This window comes from Podarcis vaucheri (genome assembly GCF_965113315.1).
Source record: "Podarcis vaucheri genome assembly, chromosome: 5".
Lineage (NCBI taxonomy): Eukaryota > Metazoa > Chordata > Lepidosauria > Squamata > Lacertidae > Podarcis > Podarcis vaucheri.
In genome coordinates, this window is record NC_138763.1 from 93,772,868 (window position 1) to 93,789,375 (window position 16,508).

Sequence of the window (16,508 nt, forward strand, 5' to 3'; positions counted from 1 at the left end):
ATGACCCAGAAGCTGTACGCCGGCTCCCTCGGCCAATAAAGCGAGATGAGCGCCGCAGCTTTAAAAATGTAAAGGCAATATTAAGTTAGGAAGTGCATAAGAAGTGATTAAGACGGATGATTGTCAAAGGTGCTGATGGAAGTCTAATAAGAGGGTATTTGTGATGAATTGTGTGGTATGTTTTATAATTTTATATTTTAAAACATATATATATATATATGAAAACAACAATGATTTTGCTGAAACTAAATCTAGCTGTAGCCATTTGGCTGCTGTTCCACATAATAGATTGCATCACAGGCTCGCCAACGGACATGGTGTGTTTCTTCAGTTGCTCTGCTTTGTGTCTACAGTTGCTCCTTACTGGACCCGTCTCGAGATAATGGATCGGAAGCTTCTGGCTGTTCCTGCTGCAAACACTGTTCGCTTTCGCTGCCCGGCTGCTGGGAATCCCTCTCCTTCTATACACTGGCTGAAAAATGGCAAAGAATTCAAAGGAGAGCACCGTATTGGGGGCATCAAAGTAAGATGTCAGCGGTCTAAATATCAGTTTGGTCCATTCCTTAACCTCCAGCTTTGAAAACCTCTTGGAATTGTCACACCTGAAGTTTTGCTCACTGAACAGTTTTGAAAGGGCAGTTGGATATGGGATCCACCACTTTCACATCATAGATAATTTCCTTTCCAGTCTGTACTTCTTTATAGCCAAACTGCTTTGCAGATTCTCTCCTTGGGTATAATCTTTAGAATGCAAAATGTGACGTGGATACTGTCATAAACTGAATATGTTAGTGAGACAGTTGAAGCATATGAACAACGTTGTAGGTATTCCACACACCCACCCCAATGTATTTGGATGAATTATTAGATTCAGGTTGTTCTTGAATCATTCAGCCAGGACACTGAGGTCCAGCTCTGAGGGCCTTCTGGCGGTTCCCTCACTGCAAGAAGCGAGGTTACAGGGAACCAGGCTGTCAGGGAACTGACATCGGAGGAAAGGGAAGTGGTAGGGCTCCCAGAGACTGGGAGAGAGTCAACAGCCAAAGCAGGGACCAGCAGGGGGAGCGCGGGGTCTCTGGAGGAGGATCTCAGTAATGCTGAGAGAGACGCAGCAGCCCAGGCAGGAAGCAGAAGGGGAGAGAAAGGGGTGAGAGACACTTCGAGCGAAAATAGCGGGGAGGTGTCAGAAGCAACTGCAGGGAGACCTATGCTTCGCCGGAAGCTGTCACGTCGTGAGTCCAGGAGACGCGTTTCCGTTAAGGAACTTCTTTGCTGGAAGCGCTTCCGCAGACAGCCACTGTCGGACTCTACAAGTGACTAGAGCAGACATGTCTGAGGAGCTCTGTCACACACAGAGGTTTGTGGGGTCGCACAAACTCTGAAGGGGCACTATTTTAAGCACAAGCAGCTAATCCTCCCCTGACAGCAGTCCGACAGTCTCTGTACGCTGCCTGTGCAGGAGAAGGCATCATGAGCGACCCAGCAGGAGCCGGAGCCGCAGGGGGTGGAGCTGGTCCAAGCTTGGAAGACAGATACCGAGCATTGGAGGTCCAACTTGCGCTGCAGACGGCGAGGCTCGAGGAGAGGAGGGCTCAAGATGCAGACAAGAAGGGGAGAACCACTCAGTTCCCCAGAAAGGTACCAGGATTAGTGCAGAAGTTTGGGGGGGACCCCAAGGATTACCATGCCTTTAGGACTGAAATGCAATATGCCCTGAATGTGCAGTTTGATGAGTTCCCTGATGAGGAATCCCGAGTTGCTTTCGTAATTGGGCATCTTGAGAAGGGGGCGCGAGATTGGGTTCGACCCCTGATGGCAACGCACAACGATATCCTGAAGGACACTATGAAATTCTTTCGTGCAATGGATATCATGTTCTCCAGCGATATTGAGGAGGGGGTAGTGCGCAGACAGCTAATGGCTTGCAAGCAGGGAAGCAGATCTGTCCGTGAGTACTGGACTGAATTTACCATGCTGATTCACAGATTGGGGTGGGATTTATCGGCAGCACCCATTCAGATGCTATTTGAAGAAGGTCTTTCTTCAGCTGTGAAAGACGAGCTGGCCAGGAGCCCCAGGGCGGTGTCTATGGATCAGCTGACCAAATCTGCGCTGACCATTGGAGCGCGCCAGGAGGCAAGAGCCTTGGAGAGGCGGGAAGGGAGAGGGGAACGTTGGAAGGAGTTACGCATTCCAGACATTCCTGAGCCAGCTTTCCCGCCGGCAGAGCCGATGGAAATCGGAACAGCCCGCGCGCGCGCAGTTTCAAAGCCCAGTGAGGGGGCGAAGAAGGAGGGAAAGGGACCCCGGAAATGCTATCTCTGCCAACAGCCAGGCCACTTTGCCAGAGTCTGCCCCCAGAGGAAGGAATGGCAAGGGATGGTGGGAACTGTTGAGGGGGAAGAGCAGGGAGAAACGGAGCAGGTAAAAGCCAACGCCTGGTTGCCAGCAGGGCACTGCAGCCAGGCCAAAGAGCAGTGAAAGTGCCCCTTCCCCAAGTGCCAGTGCCAGAAGCTCCTCGACCTGCTCTAGTGATTGAAGTGTCGCTAGAGTTGCAAAATGGACACCCCCTAAAAATAAAGGCGCTGTTGGACTCAGGCAGCTCCTGCAATTTCATGAGCAAGGAGTTTGCGGCTGAACACCAGATACAGACTATCCCCTTAAGCAACCCCCTGCAGGTGACCACGATCGATGGCAGAGAACTGTTGGGAGGAGGCGTCAGCTTGCAGACCATCCCAATGATAATGAGGGTGGCAAGGCACACAGAACTGATAGCGTTTAATGTGGCCACCTTGGGAGGCGCTCCCATTATTTTGGGAATGAGCTGGCTAGCCCTACATGATCCGCTGGTGGGCTGGCATCAAAGAGTGGTTTCCTTCGGTTCCGCACATTGCTTAGAACACTGCAGGGGGGAAAAGGGGTCAGCAGGGGCCCAAGCCACCCTAGCAGGGACGGAAGTGATGGAGAAGGGGAAGGTGCCATCACAGTATGCTGATCTCAGCGACGTGTTCAGCGAGAAGGAAGCTGACCAACTACCCCCGCATAGGCCCTTTGATTGCCAGATCAATTTACTCCCTGGAGCACAGCTTCCTGTAGGCAGGTTGTATGCCATGTCAGACAGGGAGATGCAGGAGTTGCGAGCGTTCATTGACAAGAACCTGAAGAGAGGCTTCATCAGAGAGTCCAAGGCAGCGGGGGGTAGCCCAGTGTTTTTTGTGGATAAAAAGAACACGGACAAGCCGAGACTGGTATGTGACTTTCGGGCCCTAAATGCAGTGACAGAGCCGGTGGCTTTTCCTATGCCCAGGATTGATGATATTTTGACCAGGGTGCGAAAAGGAAAGATTTTTACAAAGCTGGACCTAAGGGGGGCGTACAACCTGATACGTATAAGGAAAGGGGATGAATGGAAGACCACCATGTTCACCCCTTTGGGGGCATTTGAATATCTCGTTATGCCTTTTGGATTACAAGCAGGCTCCGCGTGTTTTCAAGCCTTTATGAACCATGTACTGGGGCCTTTGCTCTACAAGAATTGCGTGGCCTTCTTAGATGACGTGTTGGTGTATTCGGAGAATGAGGAGCAACATGTGAGAGACGTCAGAGAAGTGTTGAGCAGGCTGCAAGCCAACAGACTGTGGGTGAAACTGGAGAAGTGTCAGTTTCATACCAAGGAGGTGGAATTCCTGGGGTACCGCTTGTCAGACAAGGGGTTGGCCATGGACCCCGGCAAGGTTCAAGCGGTGCTGGAATGGAAAACCCCCAAGACTAAGAAGGATGTGCAGAGGTTCCTAGGGTTTGGAAACTTTTATCGTAAGTTCATCCGAAACTTCGCTCACCTGACGGCGCCCATCACGGACTGTCTCAGCAGCAAAAAGAAGTTTGTTTGGACGGGGGAGGCGGAGCGAGCGTTTGAGGAACTGAAAAAGGCCTTCGCCTCTGACGAACAACTTCTACATGTGGATTTACAAAAAAAGCTGAGGGTCGAAACAGACGCTTCTGACAGAGCCATAGGGGCGGTGCTTCTTCTGCAGCCGGGGAAGGAGGGGTCCGAGTGGCGACCGTGTGCCTTCTTTTCGCGAAAGCTGAACAAATCTGAGAGAAACTACACGGTGTACGACCGGGAACTTCTTGCGATTTATGAGGCCTTCCGGAGATGGAGGCACCTACTAATTGGTGCACAACAGAAGGTGCAAGTGCGCACGGACCATAAGAATCTAGAGTATTGGAGAACTGCGCGAGTGCTCAACCAACGGCAGTTGAGATGGGCCCAGGAGTTCTCCAAATTTAACTTTGAGATTTGTTACGTACCAGGCCAGGAGAACGTTAGGGCGGAAGCTCTCTCACGCAAACCTGAATATTTGGAGGGAGAGGGTGCACCCGAAGAGACCCATGTCATTCCCGAGGATCGCTGGGTGTGTGGGGCGGCATTGGTGGGGCTAAGGGAACTGATAGAGGGAACGGTGCAGGATGAATATGCCCAGGACAAACTCAGGGGTCTCAGGAGGGAGGGAGACAAACCCGGGGGTTTTGAGGAGAGAAACGGGGCGTTGTACTACAAGGGAGCGTTATACGTACCTGAAGGAGAATTGAGGGAAAAGGTACTCAAGCAACTGCACGATAGCCCCACAGCAGGGCATTTTGGGCAACACAAAACCATGTGGCTGGTTACCAGGGAATTCTGGTGGCCCAAGGTCAGGGAAGATGTGCGGGAGTATGTGAGAGGGTGTGACCGATGTCAACGAGCCAAGGGGGAGAGGCGGGCACCGGCAGGTTTATTAGAACCACTACCCACGCCGGAAAGACCATGGGAGGCAGTGGCAATAGATTTTATGACTGATCTGCCCAGGTCCAAAGGGAAGACAGCCATTATGGTTGTGGTAGACCTGTTAACCAAGATGGCCCACTTTATAGCCTGCTCACATGCGGTCACAGCAGAAGAAACCGCTAAATTGTTTGTGGAAAATGTGTTTAGATTGCATGGTGCCCCCTTGAGGGTGGTTTCGGACCGAGGGAAACAATTTACTTCCAGGTTCTGGAGGAAGCTCATGAGCTTATTGCATGTAGAGGTGAATTTTTCCACTGCCCGCCATCCAGAAACCAACGGGCAGGCGGAAAGAGCTAATGGTGTCCTCCAGCAATATTTGAGGTGTTATGTGAATGACAGAGAGAATGATTGGGTGGAGAAGCTGGCGTTGGCAGAATTTGCCTATAACAATGCGGAGAACGTGTCCACGGGAATGAGCCCTTTTTTGGCCAATCACGGGTGTCATCCCCGAGCCTTCCCAGGGGGGGAGGGGGAGAACTGGAGCGTTCCAGCCGCAGAACAGTTCGTTGAAGAAATGGAAGCGATCCATCGCCAGCTCCAACTTAATTTAAACAGGGCGAAGGAGGAATATAAGAGGCAGGCAGATAAAACCAGAAGGGAAGGAGAAAGCATTAGGGTGGGGGACCAGGTGTGGTTGTCCACCCAAGGGTTACCATTTAAAGGAGGTTGTAAGAAGTTAAGACCCAAAAGGCTGGGCCCATTTGAAGTCACGCAACAGGTCAACCCAGTGGCTTTCAGACTCCGGTTACCTAACCACATGAAGTTGCACCCAGTGTTCCACAGATCATTGCTGTCACCGTATATAGGGGACAGAGAGGGGAGGGTCAATAGGGGACCAGCTATGGAGGAAAAAGAACACAGCTACCATGTAGCGGAGATTCTCGATTCCAGGTGGAGGGGAGAGCAAGTAGAGTATTTGGTAATGTGGGAAGGGGAGCCGGAGTCGGAAAACACCTGGGTCAGGGCAGAGGATGTAGATGACGAGGTTTTGATTGAAACTTTTCATCAGAGATTCCCTCGGAAACCCCAGCCAGTGGCGAGGTTCCGGAGGGAATACTTCGCCACCACCGACGAAGAAGAAGAGTTGGAGGGGTTCGCTGATTCCGAGGTGGAGGAGGATTCAGCGAGTCGGAACGAAGACCGATGGAGGGAAATGTTCGAGACGTCGGAAGATGAAGAGGATTCTTTTAGGGGTTTCAGCTCCTCACCGCCCAGAGGAGAGAGTAGGGGCGGGGGAGAGGGGGGCCCTGGAGGGGAGGTGGATGTCAGGGAACTGACATCGGAGGAAAGGGAAGTGGTAGGGCTCCCAGAGACTGGGAGAGAGTCAACAGCCAAAGCAGGGACCAGCAGGGGGAGCGCGGGGTCTCTGGAGGAGGATCTCAGTAATGCTGAGAGAGACGCAGCAGCCCAGGCAGGAAGCAGAAGGGGAGAGAAAGGGGTGAGAGACACTTCGAGCGAAAATAGCGGGGAGGTGTCAGAAGCAACTGCAGGGAGACCTATGCTTCGCCGGAAGCTGTCACGTCGTGAGTCCAGGAGACGCGTTTCCGTTAAGGAACTTCTTTGCTGGAAGCGCTTCCGCAGACAGCCACTGTCGGACTCTACAAGTGACTAGAGCAGACATGTCTGAGGAGCTCTGTCACACACAGAGGTTTGTGGGGTCGCACAAACTCTGAAGGGGCACTATTTTAAGCACAAGCAGCTAATCCTCCCCTGACACAGGCAGAGGGCCTTCTCGGTAGCGGCACCCACCCTGTGGAACGCCCTCCCATCAGATGTCAAGGAAATAAACAACTATCTGACTTTTAGAAGACATCTGAAGGCAGCCCTGTTTAGGGAAGCTTTTAGTGTTTGATGTTTTATTGTGTTTCTAATATTCTGTTGGGAGCCTCCCAGAGTGATTGGGGAAACCCAGCCAGATGGGTGGGGTATAAATAAAAATTATTATTATTATTATTATTATTATTATTATTATTATTATTATGTTCCCCAACCCCTAGCTGCAGCCCGTTTACAAATTTTGTGAGAATTTTCCTATGTTACTGAATCTAGTGTATGTACAAAAAATACCAGGAAGCATGTCTGCCACTTCAATAAAACAAAGTAATACAAAGCAATACTGTTAGCTTTAAACTAGCACATTTGCCGTGATTAACATCCTGAGGAATTAAATGAATACTCATTCCTCAAAAGTTTTTTTGGTTCATGTGAATAATCCCCAATCTCATTTATCGGGCCCTATAAAAGGAGAGTGGGGTGTTTCTTTGGGGGGGGGGGTTCAAGAGTTGTTTTGGCTATGATCAAATACTTCTTCCTGACCATTCTGATGTAGGAAATTGCTGAAGTTTTGTTTGAGATTAATTCTCACATTAACCGGCTGCAGACTACATATTTAACAACATAGGAATAGGTTTCCGTCGGGATATTTAACTTTTGATAGAAAGTCTTTAAAATGGGATCAGAGCTGAGATTGACTCGGCTTCCTTGTTGCTTTAGTACTTTTAACAACCAGGTTCTAAATCTGATTTCCTTTTGCCATATTTCACTTCACTCTCTTCTGAGATCCTGCAAAGGAGACTAATTTGTGGTTATTCTTCATTTCCCCCTCTGCAGTTGCGACATCAGCAGTGGAGCCTCGTCATGGAAAGTGTGGTTCCATCAGATCGAGGCAACTACACCTGTGTGGTGAGGAATAAATATGGCATCATTTGGCATACCTACCAGCTTGATGTTCTTGGTAAGTGTTCTTTCTGCCTGTTTGAACCAGGTGGACAGTGTTACTCCGGTGGCTTGGGGCTGGGGGTGGACGTTATTTAGTTCCTTCCTGCTGGGCTTTCCACTTACTGGCCTAGCAGTCACGAGTCTGCACAACTGCAGCCTCCAGAATTCAAGGGCAGCCTCACATACAGTGAATTGTTGTTGTTGTTGTTTAGTCGTGTCCGACTCTTCTTGACCCCATGGACCAGAGCACTCCAGGCACTCCTGTCCTCCACTGCCTCCCACAGTTTGGTCAAACTCATGCTGGTAGCTTCGAAAACACTGTCCAACCATCTCGTCCTCTGTCGTCCCCTTCTCCTTGTGCCCTCCATCTTTCCCAACATCAGGGTCTTTTCCAGGGAGTCTTCTCTTCTCATGAGGTGGCCAAAGTCTTGGAGCCTCAGCTTCAGGATCTGTCCTTCCAGTGAGCACTCAGGGCTGATTTCCTTCAGAATGGAGAGGTTTGATCTTCTTGCAGTCCATGGGACTCTCAAGAGTCTCATCCAGCACCATAATTCAAAAGCATCAGTTCTTCAGCAATCAGCCTTCTTTATGGTCCAGCTCTCACTTCCATACATCACAATTGGGAAAACCATAGCTTTGACTATACAGACCTTTGTCAGCAAGGTGATGTCTCTGCTTTTTAAGATTCTGTCTAGGTTTGTCATTGCAGGCATCTTTTAATTTCGTGACTGCTGTCACCATCTGCAGTGATCATGGAACCAATGAAAGTAAAGTCTCTCACTGCCTCCATTTCTTCCCCTTCTATTTGCCAGGAGGTAATGGGCCCAGTGGCCATGATCTTCATTTTTTTGATGTTGAGCTTCAGACCATATTTTGCGCTCTCCTCTTTCACCCTCATTAAGAGATTCTTTAATTCCTTAAGAGGTTCTTTAATTCCATACAGTGCATTACAGCCGTCCAAAGGGACTGGTGCTTGCATATAGCTTATGCAACGTACTCTGACTGCAGAATTTGGATTCCCTTGGGACTGACTTTGTTGATGCTGCCTCCGCAGAGACCTGTCTTTTGTTATTTCTCTCTTTCTGGCTGTTAGGTTATAGCTATATGTGGCCAGGAGAACTGGGCCTGGAGTCAACATGCAGCAAATGTCAGGGCCCGTGGTGCTCAGAGGAAGCATTGGGGGTTAAGCCACCACCCCCTTCTTAACTTTTTTCTTTTAGCCCAGAATTCATCAGAGAAGTGTAAAACGAAGTGACTCCAGTCCCTTCTCTCAGTGCTTCTCTGCCAAATGTTGGGCTCAGTGCCATCACCTATCTCTGGCTCCCAAGGATGCTGGCCCTGAAGATAATTATTTTGCCTTGAGAAAAGCCTCCAACTGCCCAGCATTATTTTAATTTACCTTCCTTGTGTGATTCCACTAAGCATATACCTGTCTTTCTTATGGTCTGAGCTTAGACCGAGACTGTATTGCTGCCATGCTGATGTAAAAAGGTAAAGGACCCCTGACAGTTAAGTCCAGTCATGAATGACTCTGGGGTTGCGACGTTCATCTCGCTTTACAGGATGAGTAAGCCGGCGTTTGTCCGCAGACAGTTTTTTCGGGTCATGTGGCCAGCATGACTAAGCCACTTCTGGCGAAACCAGAGCAGCGCACAGAAATGCCGTTTACCCTCCCACCGGAGCGGTATCTATTTATCTATTAATAAATATTTAGCTATTGATTTATTAATAAACAATAATATTATTTATTTATTTATTTTTATTTATGTTTATATTTATTAATAAATATTTAGCAATTTATGTAAAGGTAAAGGGACCCCTGACCATTAGGTCCAGTCATGACCGACTCTGGGGTTGTGGCACTCATCTCGCTTTATTGGCCGAGGGAGCCGGCATACAGCTTCCGGGTCATGTGGTCAGCATGACTAAGCCGCTTCTGGCGAACCAGAGCAGTGCACAGAAACGCCGTTTACCTTCCCGCCGGAGCGGTACCTATTTATCTACTTGCACTTTGACGTCCTTTTGAACTGCTAGGTTGGCAGGAGCTGGGACTGAGCAATGGGAGCTCACTCCATCGCGGGGATTCGAACCACCGACCTTCTGATCGTCAAGCCCTAGGCTCTGTGGTTTAACCCACAGCACCACCGCTGATGCTTAATCTGAGATTCTACACTGTATAGAATAACAAGTCAAAGCACCAACATCATTTTGCCATAAATCGGTTGCCCTGCAGTTGTTTACAGCGAATCCTTCCTCTGACTGAATTCACACAGCAGCATTCAAAGGCTTTCCAAAAAAGAAACGTTTTCCAAAAGAGCGCTCTCTATATATCAGGTTCCCGATGAACGACTGGAAAAGAGCCAGCTCATTCCTCCTTTCTTTTCTTCTGCAGAAAGATCACCCCACCGTCCTATTCTCCAGGCAGGATTGCCTGCTAACCAGACTGTGGTGATTGGGAGTGATGTTAAATTCCTGTGCAAAGTGTACAGCGATGCCCAGCCTCACATCCAGTGGCTGAAACACGTGGAGGTCAATGGAAGCAAATATGGACCAGATGGGACTCCGTATGTCACAGTCCTAAAGGTTGGTACACAGCTACACATCCCCTCTATGGCCATTGCATGCTAGAGTTTGACCTATACTCTTGAGGCACCGCCTCACAGCTGTAAATACTTCTGGAACCCCTTAATTTGGGCATTATTGACGCTAAAGGCACATACCTTAAAAGCAGGCAGGAAGCCATGTATCACTCTCATTTGCAGCCAAGTTTGCAGGCACATTCGGGGTGAAATCTTCTGCAAAATCCAAAATATGGTAGGGCTACTACCAGACTTGTGACAAGCTGGTATAGCATAATGGTTAAGAGACTGCAGCTGCAATCCTAATCCCATTTACCTAGACGTAGGCTGCAATGAATTTAATAGAATTTTCTGAGGAGATATGGTTAGGATTGCATCAGTCAGGAACTCTATTTGAGTCTCGCTCCTGCCATGATCTCGTTAGGTGGTATTTTAGGCAAGCCATTCCTTCTTAGCCTCAACTCCCAGCACTGACTGTCGTGCAACAGAGAAGTTTATACTAACTTGCCTTACAGGGTCATTGTAAGTATTGCAGCTGGATAACACACGTTGAAAACTTGAATCATAGAACCATAGAATTGTATGTTTGGGAGGGACACCAGCAGTCATCTAGTCCAAACCCCTACAATGGTAGGAATCACTTGAAAACACCGTACAAATGAAAAAGAGGGATAAGTATTCTTACTTTAAAGGACCATTATTAGGTAACAGGATTTCAGATTTAGCATCTGATCCAGCAAACAAGATTCTCACCCTATTTCCTCTCCTACATGATTAACTCCTTTGCCAAATAATATACAGGGAAAGTGCATTACGGTGCTTGTCATATTAGGGACGTGGTATGTTTGTATGGAGAGTGATGGGATGTAAAAGCACCACTCTATTTCAACATAAAAGATAGGGAGAAATAACAGAATTCATAATCGGCTGTTAAAATTGTATATACTTTGGTCCAGTTGAAGTTTGCAAGCTGTTCTTCAGAAACAGCCCCCCGCAGTGCACATCATGGTAATCCAATCTAGCTGTGACTAGGGCATGGATGATGGAAGCCAGGTCTGTAGGACAGAATGCAGCTGCCGTACCAGCCAGAACAACAACCACCTGCCTTCTAATGTCAAGTGGAACCCCCCAAGTTGGAAATTTACTTTTTAAGGTCCAAAACCTGGTTCCGGATTGGAATCCCCAGCTTTGATATCTATGGCAGATCCATTCCTTTATCAAGTCCAGGATTCCAGAATTATGTAGACTGAGCATAGACTTGTGGACCTACAGAGAGGAACACCAGTCCCTATGTAACTGGGAGCTAGGAAAGTGCTCTAAACTAAACTTCTTCATCTAACAAGCATCACTGATGGGGCACTTTTGGTGGCTCCCCACAACCATTGGCCGTTACTAGCCTTCAGTGAGGCAGGGCCTGCCCTGCTAACAGAGGCTCGGGAGGAATCATTACTGCCGTCTTTCAAATAATCTTCTGAAAACTGTGCTGTTTACGCAGGCCTTTACAACACGATTCCCCCTCCTTCCTTAACCAACCAGCATTTACTGATGCTTTTATTGAGGCAGACTTAACCATGATCTTATATATTGGCCTTGATATAGTTCTATGAAAGTGCAAACTATTACCGTATTTTTCGCTCTGTAAGACGCACTTTTTCCCTCCTAAAAAGTAAGGGGAAATGTGTGTGCGTCTTATGGAGCGAATGCAGGCTGCGCAGCTATCCCAGAAGCCAGAATAGCAAGAGGGATCGCTTTGCAGTGCTCCCTCTTGCTGTTCTAGCTTCTGGCTTAGCCACGCTCTGTCCCTTCCCCCACCTCCCAGAAAAGCCCACACGAGGTGCACTCCCTTTAAAGAGCCGCGTGGAGCATGTGTGCGGCTCTTGGGGCTTTTCCCCCAAGGAGGGAGAAAGGCAGCCTGTCAGTGACAGGCTGCCCTTCTCCCTCCTCGTGGGAAAAGCCTGCAAGACGCTCCATGCGGCTCGTGAACGGGAGCGCTGAGCACAGCCTGGGATGCATACAGGCTCTGCTCAGCGCTCCCTTTAAAGAATAATTTTCTTGCATTCCCCCTCTAAAAACTAGGTGCGTCTTATGGAGTGAAAAATACGGTAATACTTCAGCAGATAAATGATAAAAGGCGAGATAATATGGATCCTTAAAACATCCCATAGGGAAGGATCCACGGGGTGGGGCAGCAGTCTTCCAACTGATCCTGAGATCCCTCTTTAAAAATGATGGGGAAACTGTGCTCCCCAAACTATGCATGAGGACCGGATGCAGCTTTTATAGCTGGCCATAGCTCCATCTGCTTGTGTCTGTGAGCTTGCATTTGGCTTTCTCAGCTCTTCGTGTCCAGCTCCAGCAAAACTACATTTCTGACATACCTTTGAGGCATCCAAGCAAGTACTGTTCTCTTGGAAGATCATGAAGATCTCATGATCTTTACGCAAGCCGAACATCAGGACCTTGGCAGATCACTCAGCGGTCAGGGTGCAAGTGAAGCAGGCAAATCGAACTATTCCCCAGGCCCACAGTGAATCCCAGGCACTTGCTGAGTTTTCACCCCTGCCTAAACCACGATCATGGCCACAGTCTTCTAGCACAGCCTTAACCAACCTGGCAACCTCTCTAAATATTTTGAACTACAACTCCCATAAGCCCCAGCCACCACAGAGCTGAATTAAGCCTGTTGGGAGTCCGTCTTGAGGGCCTCCAGGTTCGTGAAGTCTGGCCAAAGATGATTCCTTTTCATTCTTCGCTTTAGTCTGTGTGACACAAACCATGTCTTGGCTAGATTTGGCCAGCCAAGAATATTTGCAAATAACAAGCAAATCAGTATGAAGATGATCCTTCAGGCAGCGGTAGCCAACATTGCTCTTGCTGACATGCAGTAATGGGAGCTGGAGACTCATCAGTACAGTGGTACCTCAGGTTACATACGCTTCAGGTTACATACGCTTCAGGTTACAGACTCCGCTAACCCAGAAATAGTGCTTCAGGTTAAGAACTTTGCTTCAGGATGAGAACAGAAATCGTACTCCGGCGGTGCGGCAGCAGCAGGAGGCCCAATAGCTAAAGTGGTGCTTCAGGTTCAGAACAGTTTCAGGTTAAGAACAGACCTCCGGAAGGAGTTAAGTACTTAACCCGAGGTACCACTGTATTGGCTATCCCTGTTTTAACCACTATAACCCTGGTCCCCCAGGTGAACGTGAAAGGAAATATCCGTTAGTAGCTACAACACTTACTGGCTTGTCAGGTGCAAATAAACTCTGAGAACTGCGGCAAATTGAAGGGAGCTCATTTTTAAAAACGAGAACCTTCAGCCAAAGAAAATTTTCAAATGAGCAGCTCCACAGGCTGCTTAAAAAATGAAAGAAAGGAACTCCGATTTGGGGGGGTGGGGACCGGACGCGGAATTCGGCTCCCTAGCAAAATCAGAGAGTCCCTTTTGGTCAAGTAATGTGTACATTTTTAAGAAACAAGAAGCAGAAATTCAGTCCTGTCTGTCTAATGTGTGATGGAGAGATATTGTTTGGTTTACTGAAGTTGAGGTTTCTGTCTATTCTGCAGTCTCTGATCAGTGCAAACGCTGAAGCCGATGCTTACCTAAATTTGTCTAAAGTGACAGAACAAGATGAAGGCGAATATCTATGTAGAGCCAACAATTTCGTAGGCAGAGCCGAAAAATCATTTTGGCTCCACATTGACAAATCAAAACCAGGTAAACCCTCGACTCTGTCCCAAAGGCTTAGCAACTGCAAGAATGAGCTGTAACGCTTGAAGGTGCTAGTCGTTTTAAAAATTAATATTTTGTAGTCTTTCCTGTTGACTGATACTGTATGTCATGATGTCACTACTTATATATTAAGGTAATAAAATGCTTTTTAAAAAACGAATCAGTTGCAAAGGAAAAATTCCCACATTGATGACTGTCTGACTTTGCTCACTACATCCTTATCGCTTCGAGTTGCATGTTAACGACCTGAACTCTCATAACCTTATTATAATTTATAGATAGGCTTTACTGATTTCATTGTTCGTTGAACTCTAAAAATCTCCTGCACATCAAATTCAGGTATTGGGGAGGAAGAGAAACCTTCCCTGCAGTTAAAACAATGTACAGGCCAGTCACTGAAAGATCTCTGACGGAAACTGAGAAAGAGACAGAGCGTTCCTTCTCCAGCTTGCATCAGGAATCTTTCAGTAATTTGGCATGTAAGTGTGATGAAAATCACCAGAAGTGGGGAACGAGTTAACAAGTCGCTGGTTTCAGATTTGATGTTTGGGTGGGTTGGGGGGAAATCCTGATCAATTTTACATTTTTAAAACTTAAGCTCTCTTTTCCCCATGTTTAACTCATTACTCACATTAACTGCATTTTAATCCTTGCTCATTGCCCTTACTTACCATCTTACTCTCTTTTCTTTCTTCTCTCTCTTTCTCTTTCTCTCTCTCTCTTTCCCTGTCTCCCTGCCCAGCCGTACTAACCAAAAGACAGTCATATATATGTGGAGGAATTTTTTTCATTCTTACGCTTTTGCTTGCATGCATTATTAGTGGGACAGAGTAAGAGCCTGGTGAAGGGAACCCCTTGCTTTTTAAACAACTGGTTGTGGTAGGGCATGAGGAGAAGCTACTGGCCTCTCAAATATTGTAAATCTGCTTTTCAAATTTGCCTGAGCATCCGTATTGCCTTCTCTGGGATTTGGCTTTGGAATCCTGTGGGTTTCCCCCTCCCCCCTTCCTTCTTTATCTTGTGTATTTTTTTTTCCTCCGTAGACAGCAGGTGTTAACAAAACAGATAAGGAGCTAGAAATTCTGTACTTACGCAATGTTACTTTTGAGGACGCTGGGGCATATACTTGTCTTGCTGGGAATTCTATTGGGTTTACACACCATACTGCTTGGCTGACGGTATTACCAGGTACTTCGGCTCTGTCACTTTTTTCCTTTCCTTCCCTAAGGGCCTCGGCGCCCACTTCCGAAATGCCAAATTCTTGAGCGGTAGATGAGTGTTACTCTTATAGCCAGCTTGCGTTGAAGTACACTTCACCTTTTCGGCGATATGTAACTTGTTGACCAAGTTGGCAGTAAATGCTTCAAATTCTCACTCCAGAATGAAGTTGCATCTCAGTGGGCAGGTGCAATGCTCATGGCTCCGTCTCAAAATGGCCGTCATCTGTTGAGATGTGATGCACAATTTTACCTCCATAATACCACCAGTTTGTTTCAGACTATGTGCCGCTCAAGCATTTGACATTTCTGTATCTTGACTTTATGAATTGGGTGGCTTTTAATATCGTTGAATCTGATTAAAAGTGCTTCTTTGGCTAGATTGGGTCCGTATTTAGTTTTGGAGAACACCAAGGCCTTCTATGTCAAAAATCCTACACAGTACGGACTATAGCATTGACAGCTAATTTCCCATAATGTTCTTGGTGGAGGCTAACTGTTGCTGAACAAAATCTCTCATGCTTCCACTCTACAATCACCAGTCTTTCTGATACCTGTAGGCTTCTGTTGGGTGGGAATGTTGAAGCTCTGTTACAAATGAATGCCACATCATGACAACAATTGAGAACATGTGCTCTGCAAATTCATTTTCATTAAATACCTTTATCTGTGCTAGCTCCATAGAGTTTATCGGGTACCATTTCACCCCAGGAGCTGTATATGATTTCTCCAGTAGAGATTCGGCAGGCACAAACGGATCTTTTGAAGACCTTTCTATGTAGATAGGCCTGTGTAACTCTAAATTATTATTTTTAATCAACCAGTCATTGCAAAAAAAAAATTTTTTTTACTATTTTAATGGTTATATTGCTGCACACTGCCGTATTGTATTGTATGAATTGGCATTGTATGAATACTTTTATTATTAAATAATGCTTCATGTCTCTTACCTTGAAAAGCATTTTCTACAAAAACCTATCAGAAACTTTTTATAGACAATTTTATTAAATTCTGTAGATAGTGGTGATGATTACCTCAGAATCGGGCTCAGTATTCTACCCATTTTATTACTGAGTAATGAAACCGGATCCACGACAGCATTCCCCCAACTTGCTTTCCTCCAGGTGTTTGGGACTACAGTTCCCATCAGTCCCTGGCAGCACAGCCACACATTAACTCAGTCCCCCATGTGGCAGAGCAGTAGAGTGCTTTTCAATGCCCCACAATCCTTTATTTTTGCTTAAACAGACTTGGATAGTCCAATGATCCGGAGCATATGAGAGTTTTAAGTGTATCAGTAATAGAAGTTTTGTTTGTGTGTTAATAGAGTGGGAGTTGTGGAGAAGGTAGATGCATTTCAGTGTGCACTCTGCATATAACAGGCTGAGTTACATATCTTACGGGCCACGTACAAAAACCAGGTATTCCATGGGGTA

General features: G+C 47.1%; 1 protein-coding gene across 5 annotated transcripts in view; it reads left to right on the forward strand.

Annotated features, from left to right (window-relative positions):
• Positions 1–16,508, forward strand: part of FGFR3 (fibroblast growth factor receptor 3) — a 69,185-nt gene that overhangs the window by 35,581 nt on the left and 17,096 nt on the right. For 3 of the 5 annotated variants that reach the window (XM_082223076.1, XM_082223077.1, XM_082223078.1), the window contains exons 5-8: positions 354–523; positions 7,439–7,562; positions 9,939–10,129; positions 13,690–13,840. In XM_082223076.1, the coding sequence (XP_082079202.1) occupies positions 354–523; positions 7,439–7,562; positions 9,939–10,129; positions 13,690–13,840 (636 nt within the window). Of the gene's footprint in view, positions 1–353; positions 524–7,438; positions 7,563–9,938; positions 10,130–13,689; positions 13,841–14,898; positions 15,044–16,508 lie in introns of all 5 variants that reach the window. The other 2 variants (XM_082223079.1, XM_082223080.1) reach the window with 1 other exon arrangement.